Genomic DNA, 21,368 nt, shown 5'->3' with positions numbered 1-21,368 from the left:
GTGGGCGGCGTGGCTGGGAGGGAAGCGGGGTGCGTCCCCGGCTCGAGGACTTGTGTGGGGGGCCATCCTGGACCCCCCACCCCGGCGTCAGTGTGTCCCCAAGAAACCAGCCAGCTGTGATCTCTTTAAAACCGTTTACTTACAAACTTTAATTCAGCAAAGGTCTCTGTGTGGAAAGAACGGGGAAGGCACCCCCTGGCGTGGACGTGCGCCCCAGAGTCCCGGGGGGGAGCGAGTGGACAGGTCCCGCCGGTGGCGGAGCAGGACGTGTGTCCTGGGCCGGAAGGACGCGGCGCCCGGGGTGGCTCTGTTACAGAGCGCGGCTGCTGGGGCGTCTCTGTGCCTAGGCTCGGTGGGAGGGGGGGGCTGCCAAGACCAAGGCTTTGTTTGGCCTTCGGTCCGCATGGAGGGGAGGATCTGGCGAGAGGGGGCCCAATCTTCAGGCCAGAGATGTTTGGTCCTGAGTCAAGCTTGGGGGGGGGGAGCTTGGCGTCTGAGAAGCTCTGGCTGGCGAAGCCTGGGGCCCAACTTTAAGGCATCAGGAGGTGAGGGGGGAATCGCAGGGGGGGGTACTGGCCAGAGTGGGCTTGTGGGAGCGGACACCGCCATGCCCACAGCACACAGGGGAGGAGAGAGTGGAGCCGCAGACCCCGCAGTGCAGCGCGCGCTGCAGGCCCGGCAGAGATGAGCGTCCCGGCAGGAATCCGAGCCGGGGAGGGGGCTTCTCGATGGTTAAAAAACAAAAAGGAATCATAAAAATTATAAAAGAAAACCAAAGTCCATTGTCAAAAGTTAAAAAAGGCCAGACAGTCTCTGATCCTCGCGGGAGGTCAGGGGCCTCCAAGGCACTGGAAAGGCCAAAACACAGGAGTGATGAGGCGAGGGGGGCGGGGGACCCCTGAGAGCCGGCACGGGAGGAAGGGCCCAGGAAGGAGAGAGCAGGCGGGTGCCTCTCTCTTAAGGCTGCAGGGTTTCTGCGCGTGGGAGCAGGCCCGGACATGGGGGGGGGGGGCTCCCAAAGCCCTCTTATTTCCTTGGGCTCCAGTTCCTTGGTCAGCAAAGTCTTTCCCGAGATTTCTCTTAGTACTGAAAGAAAATTGGGGGGGGGGGGGAAGGAAGGGGGAGGGACATCTCACAAAACCCAGGAACCCCCCCCCCCAAAGCGCTGTGCTGCGGGGGAGGCCCCTTAGAAAATCCGCTTCCGCTTCAGGTAGGAGTCTGCGTAGTGGCCGCCGAGGCCCTGCGAGTGCTGGCCCACGTAGCTGCCCTCGGGGCTGGGCTCGGGCGAGGGCAGCAGGTGGGCAAAGCTACGCTTCTGGCCGCCCAGCGGGGTCTGGAGACAAAGAGGACAAGAAGGGCTGCATCAGGGAGGGGGGCGGGGGAGGCAGGGGGGCTCCCCAGCCCCGTGTGTCCCCCCACTCCCTGCCAATACCTTCAACAGGGGGCTATGGCCATTGGGCCCAGGCCCAAGGCCCAGGAGCCCCTCACTGGAGCCCAGCGGGGAGGATCCAACAGCCTGGAGAAAGGGCACAGGTGAGGGGGGGTCGCTCTTGGGGCAGGAACTTCTCCCCTAGGCAGACTCCACTTCCCGGAGCCTCAGTTTCCCCATCTGAGGGCTGATGGGGAAACCGGAAGTGTGGCATTCTGCACACTGTGGGCAGGTTTGATCCCTGGCACCCCAGCCACCCCGGCATCCTGGCTAGCCTGCAGGAAAGTGCCCCTCCTCACCTTGCTGAGGTGGCTCTGTTTGAGGCCGGCCTGCAGGCCGCTGGTGAAGTAGGAAGTCGGGGAGCCCGAGTAGAAGTGTGAAAGAGGGGCCCCGCCTCCTCCGCCACTCCGATCTCCATAGCCACTGGGTGGGGGGGACATCTGCAGAGAGGGGTGGACAGACTGAGGCCACTGGAGGGGCCCCCAAACAAGGCTGAGTGAGACCCTACAGAGAGCTGGCAATGCAGGCTCTCCCCTCATCTTCAAATGAACTTGGGCTGGACTTGGGATGGCCAGTGACCAACACCTGGGGGGGGGGCCCTGACCTTCAACAGCCTGGGGACAGCCACTGAGCCCCTAGGGAGCAAGCAACCAAGGAAACCACCTGCCACGCTGCGGAATGGCAAGAAAGGAAAAAATGTCCGCAGCCAGGCCTGGTAGCACACGTCTATAGTCCCAGCTACTCAGGAGGTTGAGGCACAATGTGGATCCTGTGGGCCCAGTAGTTCAACACCAGCCCCAACAACATCTCAGAAAAAATTAAAAAAAAAAAAAAAAAAGGCTACACAATGATAGAGCAAGGCGTCGGCACAGCCACAGCGCTGGACGCACAGGAGCTCCTACCTTGTGCCGGCTGGGCCTGTGCGCCGCCAGGGCTGGCTCCCGGGGGTGGGGGAAGAGCCGGCGAGGTCCCACGTCCTGCAGGAAAGGCACAGGAGCACAAGAGGTGAGCGTCTGTGCCAGCCTCACCCTGTCTCAGTTTCACAGCCTGGCTGGCCCCATAGATCCATGTCCTGCCCCCCCCCAAGAGGCAAATGTGGTCCTGAAGTGGCCATAGAATCACAGATGCGGCCGCCCATCCCAGGAGCCACTGTGGAGAACAGGAATCGCCATGCATGAATGTTGACAAGACTGACGTGCGCGCATGCGTGCGTGCCTTCTCTCTCCTTCCTCCTTTCCTTCCTTTTTGGGGGGCACTGGTACTAGAGGTTCAAAGTCAGGTCCTGGGCGGCACTGTCCCTTAGCTCTTTTTGCTCAAGGCTGGCAGTCTACCACCTGAGTCACACCTCCTTCTCGGGGCATTTTGCTGATGAGTTGGGCACAAAAGAGTCTCACAGCCGGGCACCAGTGGCTCACGCCTGTCATCCTAGCTACTCATGCTGAGATCTGAGGACCAGATCTCAAAGCCAGCCCGGGCAGGAAAGTCCATGAAACTCTTATCTCCAATAAAACCATCAGAAAACCGGAAGGGGCGCTGTGGCTCATAACGGTAGAGGGCCAGGCTTGAGCTGAAGAGCTCAGGGACAGCGCTCAGGCCCAGAGTTCAAGCCCCACAACCGACCAAAAATAAACAAAAGAGCTGGCCAGCCCCAGGTCCGCTGCAGGTACTCACCGAAGGGTAGTCGAAGCCAAAGCTGTCAGGCAGCCCTGGTTCAGGGGGTAACTGGGAGCTGGAGAGGGGGCTGAGCAGGCGGGACTTGGGTGGAAAGGCTTTGCTGCTGCCCCCTCCCCCCGCGCTCCGGGGAGGGGGTGTGGGGGTCTCGGGTGGGCGGCGGCCTCGGCTGCCACCTCCCCAGCCCCGGGCCTCACTCCCTGCCAGGTTGCTGGCAGGAAGCAAGCTGTGGAGGTTCAGATAAGGGTTCAGGGGGATCCGATAGTCCTTGGGGGGCTCCCCCAGCAGCGACACCTGGGAAGAAAGGAGCAGATTTACAAAGGTCCCAGGCGGAGGGGGTGGGGGAGGGGTGGAAGGCGCTTTACCCCGGTGGGCGCGGGCAGGGCCCCGCTGTCCTTCTGCAGGCCTCTGACTCCTTGGCCACGCAGCCCCACAGGGGCAGGAGGCGGGGTGAGCTGGGCGGCCGGGGGACCCAGGCCCATGGTGTCCCGGTCGCCCGCTGAGGGGCCCAGCAGCGGTGGCAGCAGGGGGGGTGGTTTTCCCCGTCCCGGCAGCAGCTCTGAGGGCAGATTTCCCCCTATGGACAAAGGGGGGGGGGGGGTCAGGAGCCAGTGACCTCGGCCAAGGCCACGCCATGGGCTTCTGCCAGTGTTGGGGGGGGGGCGAGGAGGGGGTGTTACCTGCAGACAGCTCCCCAAGGAGAGGGCTGGCCGTCTGGGTGCCCGGCTGGAGGGTGCCCAGGGGTGAGTCTCCCAGAATGCCCGGCTTCTAGAACAGAGCATAGTCAGCTGGAGACAGGCCGGTGTAACCTGGACAGCAGACGGGCCTGGCCGCCCCATGCCAGCTTGGGGGGGTGGGGGGAGTGAGGCAAACCCACAGTGGCACCCCCCCCTCGCCCTCTGCATGGGCAAGCGGACCGGGCGTGCAGGGGCGGGGCCTGGGCAGGGGCGTGGCCGCCGCGGGGCGTGGCCTCACCTTCTGAGCCTGGCTCTGGCTCTGGCTCTGCAGGGCGAGCTGCAGCAGCGCTGTGGACAGGGCGGGCCCGCTGAGCAGAGGCATGGCTGGGGGGGCTCCCAGGAGGCCTGCGGGGATACACCCAGGCCTGCTGACGGCAGGACACAGACCCTCGGAGGCCTTGTGGCCGTGCTGGCAGGGCCCAGAAAGAGGAGGCGAACCGTCCCCTCGCCCCCACTCCACACCCACCCCAGGCCGCGCAGCCTCGACTTACCCTGCTTGCCGCCGGCGCCACCGTGGAGTAGGGGGTTGAGCAGCAGCTGGAGGGAGGCGGATGGGCCCAGGTTGCTGAGCAGCTGGAGGATGTTGGGCTCCGGCAGCAGCCCCTTGCCCCGATTGAGGGCCTGGGGAGGGGAAGGGATGGTGGCTTAGAGGGCTGGCAGCCACGCTGGCATCTTGAGGGCGCCCCCAGGCTCGTCTCCACTCACCGTGGCCTGGGCAGCGATGAGCGCGGCCAGCATGCTGCGGCCTGGGGGGCCGGGGGCGCAGAAGGACACGCGCAGGTGACTGCCCCCCAGGGCCAGGCCGTCAGCCCGCTGCTGGGCCTCCTCCGCCATCTCGGCCGTCTCGTACTCCAGCACGGCGAAGCCCTTCAGCTGTCCATCCTGGCCGCACGCGAGCTGCAGGGGGCATGGTCATGAGCCCAGGATGTGGTCATGGAGTGACCACAGGGGCCACGATGGGGCTCTAGGTGGTGACAGTGACCCCTCCTGGGAGGGGCAGCGGGGTGCCATTCTTGGTCTCCAGCCCTGCTTCTGCCTCTCATCAGCCGCTAATCCTAGTGACCCGCCTCCCTCAAACCCACGGTTCAGAGACCTGAGATGTGCGCATGCCCAGGGCCCCAGGGCACGCAGGAAAGCCGAGCCAGGCCCAGGCAGCTCCGCTGGGCCTTCTGCTGCCAGGAAGTGGGCAGGAGTCTGGAGTCTCAGCACAGAACCACCAAAGCCAGACAAGAGCCATCTCTCCACACGCCTGACAGTCACCAGGCTTCGTACCCACAGCCCTTCGTCAGGACCCCCGGGGTCAGAGGAAAACGGGCTAGAGGCTGGACTGGCCTAATGCTGCACACATTGTGTGCATAAAACGCGCTGCACTGCCAGGTGCTGGTGTCTCCCTTGTCGTCCTAGCTACTCAGGAGGCCGAGATCTGAGGATCGCGGTTCGAAGCCAGCCCGGGCAGAAAAGGCCATGAAACTCTTTATCTCCAATAAACCACCAGAAAATTGGAAGTGGTGCTGTGGCTCAAGTGGTAGAGTGCTCGCCTTGAGCTGAAGAGCTGAGAGACAGTGCCCAGGTCAAGAGTTTGAGCCCCATGACCGACAAAAAAAAGCCTGTATACTTCAAGTTCCCCAGGGATTGTTTCATAACAAGGTAGGAAGTGCAGGGCCACAGACACTGGGCATGGTGGCATAAGCCCATCATCCCAACGCTCAGGAGGCAGAGGCAGGAAGACCACGAGTTCAAGGACAGCCTGGCTACATAGCGAGACCTTGTCTGGGAAACAAAACCAAAGAGTTACAAATGATCCGCTTCAGGTCAGGCTGTACCAAGTGGACTCGCCACGAAGCTTCTTGGTTTTCATAGCATTTGAGGTGCTCAAAGTGTGGGTGGGGCCGGGCACCGGTGGCTCTCACCTGTCATCCTAGCTACTCAGGAGGCTGAGATCTGAGGATCATGGTTCAAAGCCAGCCCAGGCAGGAAAGTCTGGGAGACTCTTTATCTCCAGTGAGCCATCAGAAAACCGGAAGTGGTGCTGTGGCTCAAGTGGTAGAGCGCTAGCCTTGAGCTGAAGAGCAGAGGGACAGCGCCCAGGCCCAGAATTGAGGCCCATGATCAAAAAACAAAACAAACCAAAACAAACAAACAAAAAACTAGCAACCATGTGCTGGTGGCTCCACCCCTGGCATCCTAGCTACTCAGGAAGCTGAGATCTGAGGATCACGGTTCAAAGCCAGCCCACGCAGGAAGGTCCATAAGACTCAGCTTCAATGAACCACCAGAAAACTGGAAATGGCACTGTGGCTCATATCAGTAGAGTGCTAGCCTTAAGCTCTAAGCTCTAGCCTTAAGCTCTAAGAGCTGAGGAACAGAGCCCAGGCCTTGAGTTCAAGCCCCATGATCAACAACAACAAAAACAACCACCCACACCCATACCCAAATTCTAGCAAAAACAGGACTAGAAGCATGGCTCAGTGGGAGAGCACCAGCCTAGCACCAAGGCCCTGAATTCAGCGTTCAATTAACCACCAAAAGAAAAATTGGAGCCAAGTGCCAGTGGCTCACGCCTATAATCTTAGCTACTCAGAATTCTGAGAGCTGAGGATCCGGGTTTGAAGCCATCCTGGGCAGAAAACCCAGAGACTCATCTTTAATTAACCACTCAATAGCCGGAAGTGGTGCTGTGGTTCAAGTGGTCAGAGCACTAAGCCTTGAGCACAAAGAGGCTGAGACCGTGTTCAAGTTCAAGCCCCATGACCAACAAAAAGGACAGAGACACTGGGCGATGGGTTCAGTGTCACCTGTCTACTTAAGAGGCACAGGCTGGCTCAGGACCAAGTTTCAGATCAACCTGGGCAACATAAAACATAAATGGGCAGGTGGCTCAGTGGTAGAGTGCTCGCCTAGCACGCACAAAGCCCTCGGGTTCGATTCTTTCGTACCAGATGCACAGAAAAAGCCAGAAGTGTCGCTGTGGCTCAAGGGGTAGAGTGCTAGCCTTGAGCAGAAGCAGCTCAGGGACAGTGAGTGCCTAGGCCCCGAGTTCAAGCCCCAGGACTGACAATAAGTAAATAAATACATACATACACACATAGGTTTCACATTTCAGGGCATCTCTTAGATCACTGTGGGATCAGGGACGAGCAAGGTCACCCAGAGAAAGTTCTGGGGGTGGGGTCATCAGGGAAGGACAACACTTTAATCCTGGCCTTTCAGGACACTGAAATTTGTGTTTCTGGGGTTCTTTTGGTGGGCCCTGGGGCTTGAGCTCAGGGCTGGGCGCTGTCCCTTAGCTCTTTTGCTCAAGGCTAGCATCCTTAGCACCTTGAGCCATAGTTCCACTTCTGGTTTTCTAACGGTTCACTGGCAATTTCCTACCCAGGCTGGCTTTGAACCATGATCCTCAGATCTCAGCCTCCTGAGTAGCTGGGATGGCAGGCGGGAGCCACCGCGCTCACCAGGCCCAGCTGACACACTGAGTTTTGAGCTGCCTGGCTGGCCCACTCACAATCAGAAGCAGCTTTGGGTTAACACCCCTGGTCTTATGATATGATTTATTTTCTGCTGTTCTTCTTTTTTTCCTGGTGTTGGGCCTGGCTGCGTGTTCTACCACTGGAGCCACACCCAGCCTGTGAAACGCTCTGTATTTGCTCTGTATTTATTTTCGAGCAGTATTTTGTGCCCCCTACCAGGCAAGTGTCTAAGCAACTTTGTAATACAGTAACAGTTAATGGAAGCCAACTGGCCTGAAACCAGTCAGGAGCCCTTCCAGTTTCCCTGGGCTCCTCCTGACTGGAGACAAGAAACAACCCCAGGATGGCCAGCTCCCTGCTTGGCATCTGCCTGGCAGACCGGCCCTAGGCCTGGCTCCTAACACAGAAACTGAGGCCAGCACCCGGACCCACTTGGTGGGGTTGTTATGAGTGCCGAGACGTGCCAAGGGGCTGCTGGGCTACCACTCCAGCACCTTCAGAGCACCCTGGCCACACATGCTGGTTTCATCCTTTTTTTTTTTTTAATGCTGTTGGGAAGGACCCCAGGGCCTTTGCACATGCCAGCCCAGTTTACACAGCACTTGGCTTTCGCCCCTAGTCAAGGGTAGGGCCAAAGCCTGGATATAGAATCCTTCTGTTCTTATGAACAGATACACTCAGGGGCCAAAGGGTGACCAGGGTCACGTGACTCCTAACTAGGCGGGAGCGGGGCGGGGCTGAGGCTCCAACCTGACTCTGATACACAAGGCCTGACAGCTATTTGTAGGTGTGTTGGGGGGTATCACCTCAAATCGGGTTGTCCCCAGGTGTTTCATAAATGTCTGATGAGCAGCTGGGGTGTAGCTCAATGGTAGAGCACTTGTTTAGCACACACAAAGCCCTAAATTCCATCTCCAACACCAACTAGGTCTAAAATGAATAAGATAAGTAAATAAAATAGACAGACAGCAGGCAACTCACAGCCATAATCCTAGCTACTCAGGAGCTGAGGAGGATCAGTTTGAAGTCAGCTTGGACAGTAAGAGACCTTGAGACCCTATCACAAAATAGACAGTAGGGCTGGAGATGTGGTTCAGGCAGAACAACTAAAGCCAAGTGGGACCAGCAAAAAAATAAGTGAATCACTAACAACAGAGTGTGAGTGGCCATATCATGGAGGAGTGTACTACTCACAGAGCGCTGCGCTGGGCATGGCGACACACGCCGGTAGTACAATCCGAGCTAAGGCAGGAGGCTCGCTCACACTTTGACCCGTGTGAGGAACACAATGAGACCTTGTCTCAAAAAAAAAAAGAAAAGTGAGCAGCAAAGCATGACTATGCTTATTTCATGATGATGAGGGCCATGTGTGGGGCGCATGCCTGTAGTCCAAGCATGAGGGATTGAAAGGAAGCATGGGAGGATTCTGAATCCTCCACGCCCGGCCCCCGGCAGGGAGCCCCCGGCATTGGAGAAACAGGCAACCCGAGGGAGTGATAAAGCCCGGGGCCCCAGGCTGCACCCCAGCCCCGGGGCGCCCCCAGCACCCACGAGCCCACTTAAAAGTCAGGGGGCACTGCTTCATTCTGTGTGTGTTGGTACTGGGGCTTGAACTCAGGGCCTGGGCGCCATCCCTGAGCTGTTTTATTTATTTATTTATTTTTTGGTCCATGGGGCTTGAACTCTGGGCCTGGGCGCTGTCCCTCAGCTCTTCAGCTCAAGGCGAGCGCTCTACCACTTGAGCTACAGCGCCACTTCCGGTTTTCTGGTGGTTTATTGGAGATAGGAGTCTCACAGTCTCTCCTGCCCGGGCTGGCTTTGAACCGCGATCCTTAGATCTCAGCCTCCTGAGTAGCTAGGATGACAGGCGTGAGCCACCAGCGCCCGGCAGCTGTTTTATTGTTTGCTCAAGGCTGGCGCTCTACCACTTGAGCCACAGCTCTACTTCCGACTCTTTGATGGAGCCTTGGAGATAAAGAGTCTCATGAAGTTTCCTTCCTGGGCTGGCCCCGGACCTCGATCCTCCGAATCCCAGCCCCCCTGTGTAGCTAGGATTACAGGCGTGCGCCACAGGGCCCGGCGGCAGCACCGCTTCATTTTCTAGGGGGCCCGACCGGAGGAGGCTGGTGACCGCCGAGGCCCGGCTCCGGGTCCCCGACGGGCCGGGGCTCACCTGGCAGAAGGTGGGCGTGTGCACGGCGGACAGCGCCCGGCGCAGGGCGTCCGCGTCGCTGAAGCCCGGCGGCAGGCGGTCGACGCAGAGGCAGCGCGAGTGGAGCAGGGCGGGCGTGAGCTGGCCCGCGTCCGTCCAGTGCACGTAGAGCGTGCGCGGGCCCAGCGGCTTGCCCAGCAGGTCCGACTTGGCGCGCGCGGCCGAGTCCTTCTTCATGTACTCGGCGAAGCCGTAGCCCTTGGAGTGGCCGGTGCGCTCGCTGTACACCAGGAAGCAGCGCTCCAGGCTGCCGAAGGGCCGCACCAGCTCCTCGAACTGCGCCTGCGTCAGGCTGGGCGGCAGGTTGGCCACGCACAGCAGGGCGTCGGTGGGCTGCAGCTGCACCGACAGCTCCCGCTCCCGCAGGCGGCTCTGGTGGAAGGCGCCGATGGCCGCCTCGGCCTGCTCGCCGTTCAGCAGGGTCACGAAGGCTGCGGGGCGGGGCGGGGCGGGGCGGGTCAGCGGGGCCGGGCCTGCTGGGGGCCCCGGGGGGTCCTGACCCGCTCTCTACCTGGTGAGATCACGGGTGCAGCCCCGGGGGACCCCCAGTCACCTGCCACTGGCGATCCGCACAGCTCGGGGCAAGCCGGCGGGGCCCAGGGGCTCCCCCTTATTGCCGACCCCCCTGCACCTGCTCCCTGCCTCTCCCAGGAGAGCGGCTAAGAAGGCCGTCCAGAGCCACGCCAGGTGGCGCACACCCGTAATCCCAACCTCAAAACAGGAGGATCTTGAGTTCTAGGGCATTCCAGGCAGCTAGTGATATAATATACACACACATATGCACGCATGCATGTGTTTATGTATATATATGTACATACACATACATATATCATGTGCTATATGGATGGATGTACATGTCATATTCACAGCACTCAGGAAATGGAGGCCGGAAGATCTTAAGTTTGAACACAGCCTGAACTACAGAATGAGATCCTAGCTCAAAAAAAAAAAAAAAAGGTAAAATAAGCTGAGAAGCCAGTGGTTCACGCCTGTCATCCTAGCTACTCAGGAGGCTGAGATCTGTTGGAAGATCAGGGTTCAAAGCCAGCCAGGCCAGGAAAGTTCATGGGACCAACCACATACTAAAGAGCAGGAAATGGAGCTGTGACTCAAATGGTAGAGGGCTAACTTGAGCCAACAAAATAAATAAATAAGTAAGTAGAAAGTTCAGGGATAGCGCCCAAGCCCTGAGTTCAAGCCTCAGGGCTGTCACAAACAAATAAAAGAGCTAAATCTAGGTTGCGACAACTGCACCATCCTCTTCCTTCCTCCAAACCCTCCTTGGGACTACGTCACCTCCTCTGCCAGCCCCACAGCCGCCTCTAGAAACATGAGACGAGACTCCAACCCAGGCCTCTAGCTGCCTCCCCCAGGTAAGGAACACTGAGCCCCACAAACCCCTGTTCAATCCTGCCCCCCCCCCCCCCCCCCCGATCGGGCCTCAAGCTCATCTCTTCATGAAGCCCGTCCTAGCTGCTCCGGCTCAGGATCCCTGCTCTCTCCACCCACTGTGCCTTTTCTGTCACTTTTAAAGGTCCCAAGATGCTTTTTTTATTCCTTTTCTTTCTCTAAGACAAGGGTCTCCCTATAATAGCCCAGGCTGGCCTTGACCTCACAATCCTTCCGCCTCTCGCTCTGGAGCGCTGGGATACAGGGGTGCGCCACCATACCTGGCCCATTTCACCTTCACATTTGCAACTATTTGAGTAGCCTCCTCCTCTCCAGCCCGGGCTGTTTGGTGGCAAGCCATGTCCCTGGCCCCCGGCACATAGTAAGTGCTCAGTAAGGATTTGTTGAAAGGTGGCATGAATAGAAAACATCATTCAACATCTGGAGCCCTGATGCGTGTGGCACAGGCCCCCACATTCACAGGTTAGCCAAAGTGGGCTCAGGCTGCACTGAGCACAGACAGATTTTTGTCATGATCTTTAGACTCTGCATGCAGTATTTACGTGGTATTAGCTGCGCTAAGTCATCTAGAGGTGCTGAAGTCTTGGGAGGCTGTGTTGAGCCCCCTGAGAGCCTGGAGCCCCAGAACGGGCCTGTGGACAGAGGCACAGCTGCACCTGGGAGGCAGCAAGCACATGATTGGCTGGTTCTTTGGCTAGTCATTATGCAGCCACAGCATTGCCCTCCTCCTTGCTACCTGACACAGCCTGAGTGGAGACAGACCAAGATCCCAACATGCCGTCTCTCTGTACCTCCAAGATCTCAATCACTGACCTCACCCTACAGACTGTCAGGGAAGGCTTTAGAAGCTCTTTAACACCTGGCACAATGGCTAACAGTGGCCGAGGCTGACAAGACCTTCCCAATTTCTTGGAGCTAGGTAGAAGGCAGGCCTATAAGCCAGCAATGACAGCCAAGGGTGGACGGTGTCATGATGGCAGGCAGAAGAGACAGCCTGGAACCTTCCACAACACAGCTTTACAAAACAGTGCTAGGAGGAGGAGTGGGAGAGTGGTTTTGAGGGAAAAAGATTAGGGACAAAATAAGATGTTGCAAGGGAATTAGAACAGGCTAGGGGCAGGCGTCTGCAAGAGGCAGGAAGATCTGGGCACTGGTGACTCACTCCTGTAGTCCTAGCTACTCTCGAGGCTGAGCTCTGAGAACTGCAGTTCAGAGCCAGCCTGGGCAGGAAAGTCTCTGAGTCTTTTTTATTATCTCCAATGAACCCACCAAAAAGCTAGAAGTGGAGCTGCAGTAGAGTACCAGCCTTGAGTGGGGAAGCGAAGGGATAGTGCCCGGACTCTTTTGGATTGACGTTTAGGAGACAAGATATGACCCTCCCACCTCCAGGTGCTGTCACCTCCTGCCCAGACCCGCCCCACCGCCCCACCAACCTGTCCCTTTGTATTTGTCCACAAAACAGTACTTGAGCTCATAGTCGCTGAGTAGGTCGTGTACTTCCTGCAGAGACAGAAACCAGAGACAGAGTTACCGAGGGATGAAGGAACAGCTGGGCGCTTCTTCCAGGCAGCCCAACTACTAAGGCAGATGGATTAGCAAGCCTGCCTCGAGAGGAAGGAACCTGAGCTCTCAACGAGGTCATTCACCTGCTAGAGGCCATCACTGGCAAAGCAAGAGTCAAGAGCCTGGCTGAAAGTCAGGTCACTGGTGGCCCCCATGCCTGTAACCCTAGCTACTTTGGAGGCTGAGATCTGAGGATCACCATTTCACACCAGCCTGGGCAGAAAAGCCCAGGAGATTCTTATTTCTAATCACCAGAAAGCCAGGCTGGAGAGGGGGGCTCAAGGGGTAAGGTGCAAGCAGTGAGCAAGCAAGCCCAACAAGAGCCTGAGACCCTGAGTTTGAGCCCTAGTATTAGAGGGGGAAAAAGCTGGGCGCCAGTAGTGTACGCCTATAACCCTAGCTACTCAGGAGGCTGAGATCTGAGGATTGAGGTTCAAAGTCAGTGGGCAGGAAAGTCCCTGAGACTCTTCTCTCTTATCTCCAATGAACCACCGAAAAACCGGCAGTGGCACTGTGGCTCAAGTGGTAGAGCATGTGCCTCGAGCTGAAGAGCTCAGGGCCCAGGCCCAGAGTTCAAGCCCCATGACCTACCAAAAAAAAAAGTGTCCACATGCTGCTCAGAAAGCAGAGCTTTAAAAGGGAAGTTGTTGAACCTGTCTGACTTATTTGCAAGGCTGTTTCCTACAACTCTACAGCTAAATATTAACAAACCCATATCATGGGCAAAGACACTGAGGCTCAGAGAGGTGAATAAATATGCCTCACGCTGGGCAGTGGGTCGCAACAGCAGAAATACTATCCAGGGGCACCGAATTGGAGAGGGTGCATGTATTTATGACTGTGCCTCCCAAGTCCCTCTTGTTGGCAGGGCCGCCCTCCTAGCAGAGGGATAGGAGATGGAGACATTGGGTCTGACAACCCGTACAGGTGCCAGGAAGGGCAGCTGCGTTCTGTGGACACTAGATGGGAGACCAGCCCCAGGCCTTGTGGCGCCTGGTCCCAGATCTGTCCCCTCACCCTCTTAAGGGCTCCTTCAGCTGTGTCCCCCATCGTGTGGGCAAAGTGGGCGGCGGGGGGGGGGGGGGGGGAACAGGGAGAAGGAAATCTATCCATGGCTAGAGATGCCATTTCCTGGGTCCAAAGAGCAGGAAGAAGGGCTGTCCTGGGTAGGCGTAGTGGGGGAGGGCATGCAGCAGGAAGATCGGCCAAGGTGAACTCCGCGCCACGCACAGAGCCTTTGCCTCTGAAGATCTGAGATAGGGTGGCAGGAAACCTCTTCCCAAATGACTCCTGGACTTCCTGGAGGAAGGGTGCTACAACTTCCGGCTCTGCATCTTAAAGAGGTATGAATCGAGGCAGGGTTAGGTCCTCACAAACTTCGGGACGGAAGGTCTCGCCACTCAGGTTGTGTGTGTGTGTGTGTGTGTGTGTGTGACACAATCCAAAGGATCGGGGCAGGGGGGTGGAAGGGGGGTGGGACACTGATTCTCAGTCCCACACCTCCCAATGCAGCAATCCCTTCCCACGGTCCTCCCAGGCCAAAGCTCAAGCCTCGGGGCTCACCCAGGCCTGTGGTCGCCCCTAGCAACGGCTCCCCGCGCTCCGCAGTTGGTCTCTTCCTCCCGCTCCCCCCGCGCCCCGCTTGGTCTCTCCCGATTCCCCCGGGATCCCGCGCTGGGGACGCCCCCCCCCCCCCGGCGGAGGCCCGCACTGGCGTCGCCTGACGCCCCCCCCCCGCGCGCAGGCGCACGTCGGCGTTTCCCGCCGCGCTCCCACGCCGCCCGCCCCGCCCCCCCCGGCCGTACCTGGTTGGTCACGTCCCCCGGGAGGCCTCGGATCAGTATCTTACGGCGGTTACGGAACTGGCGCTCGGTGTGTTCCAGGCGTTTCTGGATCTCTTCCGGATCTAGAGGCGGCAGCTCTTCTTCGGGTGCCCGGCGTTCCGCAGGATCAGTAGCTTCTACTTCGGCCCCGGGCTCCGGACTCAGCGGGGGCCGGTGAGTAACGGACACGTCGGCCGCCATCTTGGGAAACCCGGCGCCTTCTGGGACCAGCGAGTCAAGGCGGAGCGGCATAGAGCGGCAATGAAGGCGCGCCCTCCGATTGGCTAGCCAAAGCCCCGCCTTCCCCTCGTCCCCCTCAGCCTATTGGCCAAGGCTCAGCCAGCCTCTCAGAGTCTGAGCTACGTCAGTAGCGCCAGGAGCTCCTCCCCCTTCCGCCTCGGCCAGGCCATTCAGGAGTTGCCTGATGTGGTGGGAACAGCTTTGCGGCGGGAGTAGGAGGCTCATGGGACTGAACGCGGTAGTTGGAAGGATTTTATTGGTGGGGAACTGGAGCCAAAGTCCCTGCCCCGTCCTTGGCCCCGGATCCCGGCGTCCCGCCGCTCAAGGCACCTCCTCCGCCTCTGTCTCTTGCGGTGTCATCGTCGTGAGGGGTACGAAGGCGCTTTGCCTCGCCACGGGGTAGCTGCCTCTCCGTGATTTCGACCCGAAGACAAACATCAAGGCCACCGCGACAGTCAGCACCCCTAGGGCTGCTAGCACCCATAAGACGATGCTTACCCCGGCGGGATTGCGTTCTGCACAGAAAAGCTCGGAATTATATATATATTTTTTTAACGGGCTTCTCTGGATCCCCAAGCCCTGGGTTTGTCCCTCTCCTCACCCTCCTCCGCGCCCCTCCCCTTTTGACCTACCACGAACGTCAATCTCCACGGGCAAGGTGGCGGAGCCCATTGGACTCGTTGCCTGGCAACAGTAAACGCCACTATAATTTAGCCGGACGACGAATGGAATCCCGACGTGCACCACATTCCCAGAATCCTCCTGCAAACACTGCAGCCTAGGGGCCGGATTGCCTCCGGCCTCGCACCGCAAGACCTGGGTAGTCTTCTCTTTCCACACCAAGTGTTGGGGACATTTGTCCCGGTCGATCTTGGGACCATCTGTGGAACCACCATGCGATCAGACAAGGGAAACTCCACACCAGGATGGTTAGGGTGAGGGATTAAAACAGATGTGAGTATATCTATCAGGAGCCTACGGCTCACGTCTGTAATCCTATTCAGGAAGCTGTCATTTGAGAATCCCAGGTTTAAAGCCAGCCTGGGTGGACAAATCCCATGAGACACTTATTTCCAGGTAACCACCAAAAAGCCACAAGTGGAGCTGTGACTCAAGTGGTAGAACACTAACCTTATGCAAAAACAAGGAGGGGCAGGGCCTGAGGTCATGACAATACTAGCATTAAATAAATAATAGCCTATTGCCACAGTGACTTTCACTTGTAATCCTAGCTACTCTGGAGGCTGTTATCTGAAGATTATGGTTTGAAGTCAGCCCTGACAGGGAAGGCTATGAGGAGCTTATCTTCATTTAATCAATAATAACCAAAAGACCAGGAGCTGTGGCTCAAGTGACCGCACGCCAGCCTAGAGTGGAAAGGCTAAGTGACAGCGCCCAGGCCCAGAGCTCAAGAACCAACACCGGCAATGAACAGTCTGAAGTGACCAACTCACACAGGACAGACAGCCGGACAGTCGTGTTCTTATGCAGAAGGAGCCCGTCCACCTCAAGGGTGCCACTGCAGAAGAAGTGGCGTCCGTCGTCGCGCTCAGTGGCATGCAGCTGAAGCTGGGCTGGCTGCCCCAGAAGGGGGATTGGAGCCCCATCCAGCATGACCTGGGTTCGGGGTCCGGCCGTGCAAGTTACGTTCACTGTGGACCTCTCAGCAACCACGGCCTCGCTCAGGTTCACAACGGGCCCCAGAAAGCCTGAAGACCAGAGGACAAAGCTGGGGAACTTCTTTTTTTTTTTTTGGGGTCCGGTCGTGGGGCCTGAACTCTGGGCCTGGGTGCTGTCCCTCAGCTCTTCAGCTCAAGGCTAGCGCTCTACCACTTGAGCCACAGCGCCACTTACGGCTTTTTTTTCTTATGTGGTGCTGAGGAATCGAACCCAGGGCCTCAGGCATGCACTGCAAGCGCTCTACCACTGAGCCACCTTCTCAGCCCCAAAGCTGGGGAACTTCTGCTCTGCGATTGCCGTCCCCACTGGGAGGGGCTCTCCAGGCCACGCCTTCTTTGTGGCCTGGTCTAAGGTGGATGTCAGGCCCCGCCCACGCTGCAACCGGAGGACCTCCGGACAGGCCCCGCCCTGCCAAGTCAGCACCCTGCGCCCCGCCCCGTGCTAGGCTGAAGCCTGGTCCTGCAGAGGCCCCGCCCTCCCAAGTCCCCGCCCCTCACCCATGAGGCCCCGCCCACCCAAGTTCCCGCCCCTCACCCATGAGGCCCCGCCCCACAAACCTCCCCTCGCCCATGAGGCCCCGCCCCACAAACCTCCCCTCGCCCATGAGGCCCCGCCCCCCCAAGTCCCCGCCCCTTGCCCATGAGGCCCCACCCCACAAACCTCCTCCCCTCACCCATGAGGTCCCACCCCACAAATCTCACCCCTGAGGCCCTGCCCCCCCAGGACTCCGCCCCTCACCCATGAGGCCCCGCCCTCCAAAGTCTCCACCCTCATCCTGCAGAGGCCCCGCCCTCTCAAGTCCCCGCCCCTTGCCCTTGAGGCCCGCCCTCCAGTTTCCACACATTCTGCAGAGGCCCCGCCCCCTATGCCCCGCCCCTTGACCTTGAGGCCCCGCCCTCCAAAGTCTCCACCCTCATCCTGCGGAGGCCCCGCCCCTCCGCAGTTTGGGTCTGGGGACCCAGCTTACTGTAAACAGTCAAGTTCTTCCGGGCCTGGCGACTTTGGTCCCCCAGGGTCACGTTGCAGCTGATGTCCGTGGAGCCCTCGTGGTGGGCGTGAGCTGCGGCCGTGGCTGTGAGCGTGTCCCCGCGGCTCGTGGCTGTGGGGTGCAGCCTCTGGCCCCCCAGCACCATGTGGACCTGGGCCTCAGGCGCCGGGAAGAGCCCATCCACAATGCACCGCACCTGCGTGGACGACCCCACCTCCAGGATCGGCGGGGCCTCGAGGCGCGGGGGCCTCCCGGGCAGGGCTGGGGGGCACAGGGGCATGATTGAAGGCTGCAGGGGTTCCCCACACACAGTCAGGGTCCCCTTCTCTGCAGATGTCTTTCAGTCTAGCTCACGCCCCCCCCTGCTCCCCAGCTCCCAGACCCTTCCAAGGGCAAGCTTTCCCCCTGAAGGCCCCAGCTCATCACCCAACCTCTGCCGCCCTCCCTCACCGAAGGTTCGCAGCTGCCTGGGGGCCGAGGTGTTCTGGAACAATCCCAGCCCGTGTGGCTGCAGATCCAGTTCCGTGGCACAGGAGAAATTGGCACCATGATCGCTCCTGCCGGCCAGCACCGTGGCTGTGACCACGGCCGGCTCCCCCAGCACGGGCTGCCGGCTCAGCTCCTCCTCCCCGCGGAGCAGCACCGCGCTGAGCTGGGCCCGGGGCTCCCCGCCCGCCACCAGGCAGCTCAGGGTGAGGTTCTGGCCCACCGGATGCCAGGGGGGCAGGGGGGCCAGCTCCACCGTCTCTGGGAACCCTGGCGGAAGAGCACTGAATGGCACTGGGCAGTCCCCCCTGCAATCCTCCCACCCCACAGACTGAAGGGGAAACAGGATTTTCCTGCTCTGATCTGTGATCTGGGAGGCCCCCCCCCCCATACTCCCTCCCCAACCCAGGGCCTTGTCCTTGCCCCAGTCTGCTAATGAGCCCCGCCCCAGCCTGTGAGCTTGGAGTGAACACAATGCACCAGCAGAAGTGTTGGCCTGTCATTAACAGCAGGATTATTATTTCCTGTGTTGTCAGGCACCCTGCCAGTGTTGGAGCTCAGAAAACCACGCCTAGGGGGCTGGGAAGGTGGCTCAGTGGCCTAGCATGCATGAAGCCCTGGGTTTGGTTCCTCAGTACCACATACACGGAAAAAGCCAGAAGTGGTGCTGGGGCTCAAGTGGTAGAGTGCTAAGTTTTTTTTTGTTTGTTTTCAAAAAGTTTTAAGAGTGCTAAGTTTTGAGCACAGAGAGGTTCAGAGACAGAGTCCAGACCCTGAGTTCAAGCCCCAGGACTGGCCAAAAAGAAAAGAAAACCCACACCTAAGCTGGGTGCCTGGGGTTCTGGCCTGTAATCCTAGGTACTCAGGGGCTGAGATCTGGGTTTCCCTGAAACCAGTGGAAGACTCTAATTAGCAAGCCAAAGAGCCAGGAGCCTGGCACCTGTGACTCACACCTGTCATCCTAGCTACTCAGGAGGCTGCAATCTGAGGATCCAGGTTCAAAGCCATCCCATGCAGGAAAGTCCATGAGACTCTGGTCTCCAATGAACCACCAGAAAACCAGAAGTGGCGCTGTGGCTCAAGTGGTAGAGCGCTAGCCTTGAGCTGAAGAGTTCAGGGACAGCCCAGAGTTCAAGCCCCACAACTGACAAAAAAGAAAAAAGAGTCTCACAGACTTTCCTGCCAGGGCTGGCTTTGAACCATGATCCTCAGATCTCAGCCTCTTGTCTCGCTAGGATTACAGGCGTGAGCCACCAGAACCTGGCAGAGCTCTTTTGTTAAAGGCAAGCCACAGCACCACTTCCAGTTTTCTGGTGGTTTAGTGGAGATGAGTCTCATGGACTTTCCTGCTGGGCTGGCTTTGAAGCATGATCCTCAAATCTCAGCCTCCTGAGTAGCTCGGCTGACAGGCGTGAACCACCAGCACCCAGCTAGTCCATCATTTGACTGAGATGAATGTCTGTGTGTCTTTGTCTATGTCTGTCACATACTCATAGGCCCATGTCTAAGTTCTGAGGCAGAGCGCAGACCCATCTTCCCCACCCCCACCCCCCCAATCACATGCACTCACGGAACACCATGATTTCAGATGTGGCTGTCATCTGGGAGCCATTACAGTATCCGGAGCAAAAGACTTGGCTGCTGACGGTGATGTTGCTGAGCTGGAAGGCCGCCCACCGCACGCCACGGCCCGCAGGGACCTTCGCAAGCAACGTCTCCAGCGAGAGGAGCTCAGGCTGGGGACAGTCCATGCTGCAGTTCACTACCAGGGTCCCGCCAGCCAGAAGCACAGGGGCTCGGGGCTCCACCCGCAGAAGGGAGCCCCGCACTAGGTCTCCTTGAGGAACAGGAGGGGATTCAGTGGGGGTTGGGTACCCCAAATCTACCCTGCATAGATTCTCCCCCTCAAGCAAGAACACTCACAACCATGCAGTAGAGGAAGACAAAGGATTGATAAGAGAGGCCAAGGGCTGGGCACAGTGGCTCACGCCTGTAATCCCAGCTACTCAGAAGGCAGAGATTAGGATGATTATGTTTCAAAGCCAATCAGGGCCAAAAATTAGTGGGAACCCCCCCCCAATCTCAATAAGTTGGGCATAGGAGGGCATGTCCCTCATCCTAGTGAGACAGCTGTAGGTAAGTGCATTGTTGTCTGAGAAAACAGGGTGTTGGGGGGGTGGAGGACCCTCTAAAACTAAAACAAAACAGGCTAGACACATGGGCTCACATAGTAGAGCATCTGCCTGCAAGGATGAGGGCTGGAATTCAGTCCTCCTTACTATCAAAGTAACAAAGGGGGCAGGTGTCATCCAGCACTGGTAGCTCACTCCTGTAGTCCCAGCTATTCAGCAGGCTGAGATAGGAGGATTACAGTTCCAAGCCATCCTAGCTTGGTGAGAACAACAAAAAAAAAAATCTCAGGGACAACGCCCAGGCCCAGAGTTCAATTCCCCACAAGTGATTAAAAAAAAGACTCAACTTTGGAGCTAGAACTTTCTCCTGGGGAGACCAGCTTGAGTGAGCAGGAAATAATCGGGGTGGCAGGTTGTGCCCATACTTCCCTTTATTTCTCAGTCCCCTTCGACCCTCAACCCTGAGCCCAGCCCCGTGTGTCAGCTCACCCAGGCCCAGCGGACAGTAGGCCAACAGCTGGAAGATGAGCAGGGCGCGGCGGCTGGGTGGCAGCCGGGCGGGCGCCATGGTGGGTAGGCTGAGCGGGGAAGGGCCCGGGGAAGGGGTGCTGGGAGGGGCCGAGGGAGGGCGGCGGAAGCCGGGGCGGTCAGGGCTGGAGCAATCAGGGGCTGCACCTTTCACCAGGCCTGGCATCTTGAAGTGGTGAGGTTCCAGATCTGGGGTGATGTAAGTTGGGGATCCCTCAGAGAGACACACAGTTGGGAGTTGGGGGGAGATCTTCCGCAGGCCTCAGATGCACCTCAAATTTGTTGTTTCCTCAAGTTCACAGAATCGGCAGTTGCTCTTGTTCTCAGTACCCAGAAACTGTGGGTTGGGGCTGGGGAGGGGGGGTTAAGCGGGGGGAAGGGTGAGAAAACTTCCGGCTGAACTTGTAGCATAGGGTGACTTCTGTCTGTAGAGAGGAAGTTAAGGGGGTCAGGGAATCTAGGTGAGATTTTGTTTCTTCTTCAAAGTGCGTTTCTTCTCTTTTCCCTTTCTGTTTCTCATAAGGCATCTAGCCTTGCTTCCCAGGCTGGCTTCAAGCTCTGGAGCTCAAGCCATCCTCCTGCCTCAACTCCACCCCCTTCCCCCAGTAGCTGGGATTACAGGTGTGTGCTACCACACCCGGCTAAAGGTGGGATTGCAAGGCAGCATTGCAAAGGGGGCAACAATGGGAGCAGTGCCAGACCTGCTTCAGAGGGTTTTTACGAGATGATGGCATTCAGGGAGGGGCCAGAATCCCCGTTCCTGAGATCTGAAGATCATGGCTCCAAGCCAGCCCAGGCAGGAAAAAAATCTGTGAGACTATCTCCAGTTAAGCACCAAAACAGTGGGAAACGGATCTGTGGCTTGTGTGCCAGAGCACTAGCCTTGAGTGAAAAAGCACAGGGACAGTGCCCAGGCCTGGAGTTTGAGCCCCAGGAGAGCAACAAAAGAATTTGGGGGCTAGGAATGCGGCTCAGTGGTACAGTTACTTGCCTAGCATGCAT

The 21,368-nt window shown here is 58.4% G+C and overlaps 2 protein-coding genes across 4 annotated transcripts; both read right to left on the bottom strand.

Moving 5' to 3' along the window:
- Window positions 1-122: 122 nt before the first annotated feature.
- Raver1 (ribonucleoprotein, PTB binding 1) lies at window positions 123-14,553 on the bottom strand. Its single transcript, XM_070002296.1, has 13 exons — window positions 14,295-14,553; window positions 12,360-12,426; window positions 9,478-9,947; window positions 4,543-4,734; window positions 4,329-4,458; window positions 4,076-4,182; window positions 3,781-3,868; window positions 3,466-3,677; window positions 3,101-3,394; window positions 2,332-2,406; window positions 1,729-1,869; window positions 1,433-1,516; window positions 123-1,333 (listed from the first exon to the last, which is right to left on the bottom strand). Exons 1-13 carry the CDS (start codon window positions 14,511-14,513, stop codon window positions 1,187-1,189), a joined length of 2,226 nt encoding a protein of 741 aa, XP_069858397.1. The 5' UTR covers window positions 14,514-14,553; the 3' UTR covers window positions 123-1,186.
- A 237-nt stretch (window positions 14,554-14,790) lies between these two features.
- Icam3 (intercellular adhesion molecule 3) lies at window positions 14,791-20,729 on the bottom strand. 3 transcript variants are annotated; one of them, XM_070002298.1, is made up of 7 exons: window positions 20,328-20,729; window positions 19,277-19,543; window positions 17,671-17,976; window positions 17,200-17,481; window positions 16,007-16,261; window positions 15,185-15,433; window positions 14,791-15,067 (listed from the first exon to the last, which is right to left on the bottom strand). In XM_070002298.1, the coding sequence occupies exons 1-7, from the start codon at window positions 20,530-20,532 to the stop codon at window positions 14,874-14,876; spliced, it is 1,758 nt and encodes a 585-aa protein (XP_069858399.1). In that variant the 5' UTR covers window positions 20,533-20,729; the 3' UTR covers window positions 14,791-14,873. The 3 variants fall into 3 exon arrangements, with proteins under 3 accessions (XP_069858399.1, XP_069858400.1, XP_069858401.1); XM_070002299.1 differs by having other exon boundaries at window positions 20,514-20,729; XM_070002300.1 differs by having other exon boundaries at window positions 19,277-19,540; window positions 20,514-20,729.
- Window positions 20,730-21,368: the final 639 nt, after the last annotated feature.

Source organism: Dipodomys merriami, unplaced genomic scaffold (assembly GCF_024711535.1).
Source record: "Dipodomys merriami isolate MVZ:Mamm:240054 unplaced genomic scaffold, mDipMer1.0.p SCAF_6, whole genome shotgun sequence".
In the NCBI taxonomy this organism is placed as follows: Eukaryota; Metazoa; Chordata; class Mammalia; order Rodentia; family Heteromyidae; genus Dipodomys; species Dipodomys merriami.
The sequence above is the reverse complement of the archived record's forward strand: the minus strand, read 5'-3'. Positions and strand labels throughout refer to the sequence as shown.

Coding starts and splice junctions, on each gene's coding strand:
- Raver1 (XM_070002296.1), bottom strand. CDS start 14,513: ATGGCGGCCGACGTGTCCGTTACTCACCGGCCCCCGCTGAGTCCGGAG. Junction 9,948..12,359: donor GGACAAATACAAAGGGACAG/GTTGGTGGGGCG, acceptor CCCGCCCCGCAG/CCTTCGTGACCCTGCTGAAC. Junction 3,395..3,465: donor CCCTGCCCGCGCCCACCGGG/GTAAAGCGCCTT, acceptor CTTTCTTCCCAG/GTGTCGCTGCTGGGGGAGCC.
- Icam3 (XM_070002298.1), bottom strand. CDS start 20,532: ATGCCAGGCCTGGTGAAAGGTGCAGCCCCTGATTGCTCCAGCCCTGAC. Junction 17,977..19,276: donor ATCTGAAATCATGGTGTTCC/GTGAGTGCATGT, acceptor CTCTTCCGCCAG/GGTTCCCAGAGACGGTGGAG. Junction 15,068..15,184: donor CGTGGAGATTGACGTTCGTG/GTAGGTCAAAAG, acceptor TTTTCTGTGCAG/AACGCAATCCCGCCGGGGTA.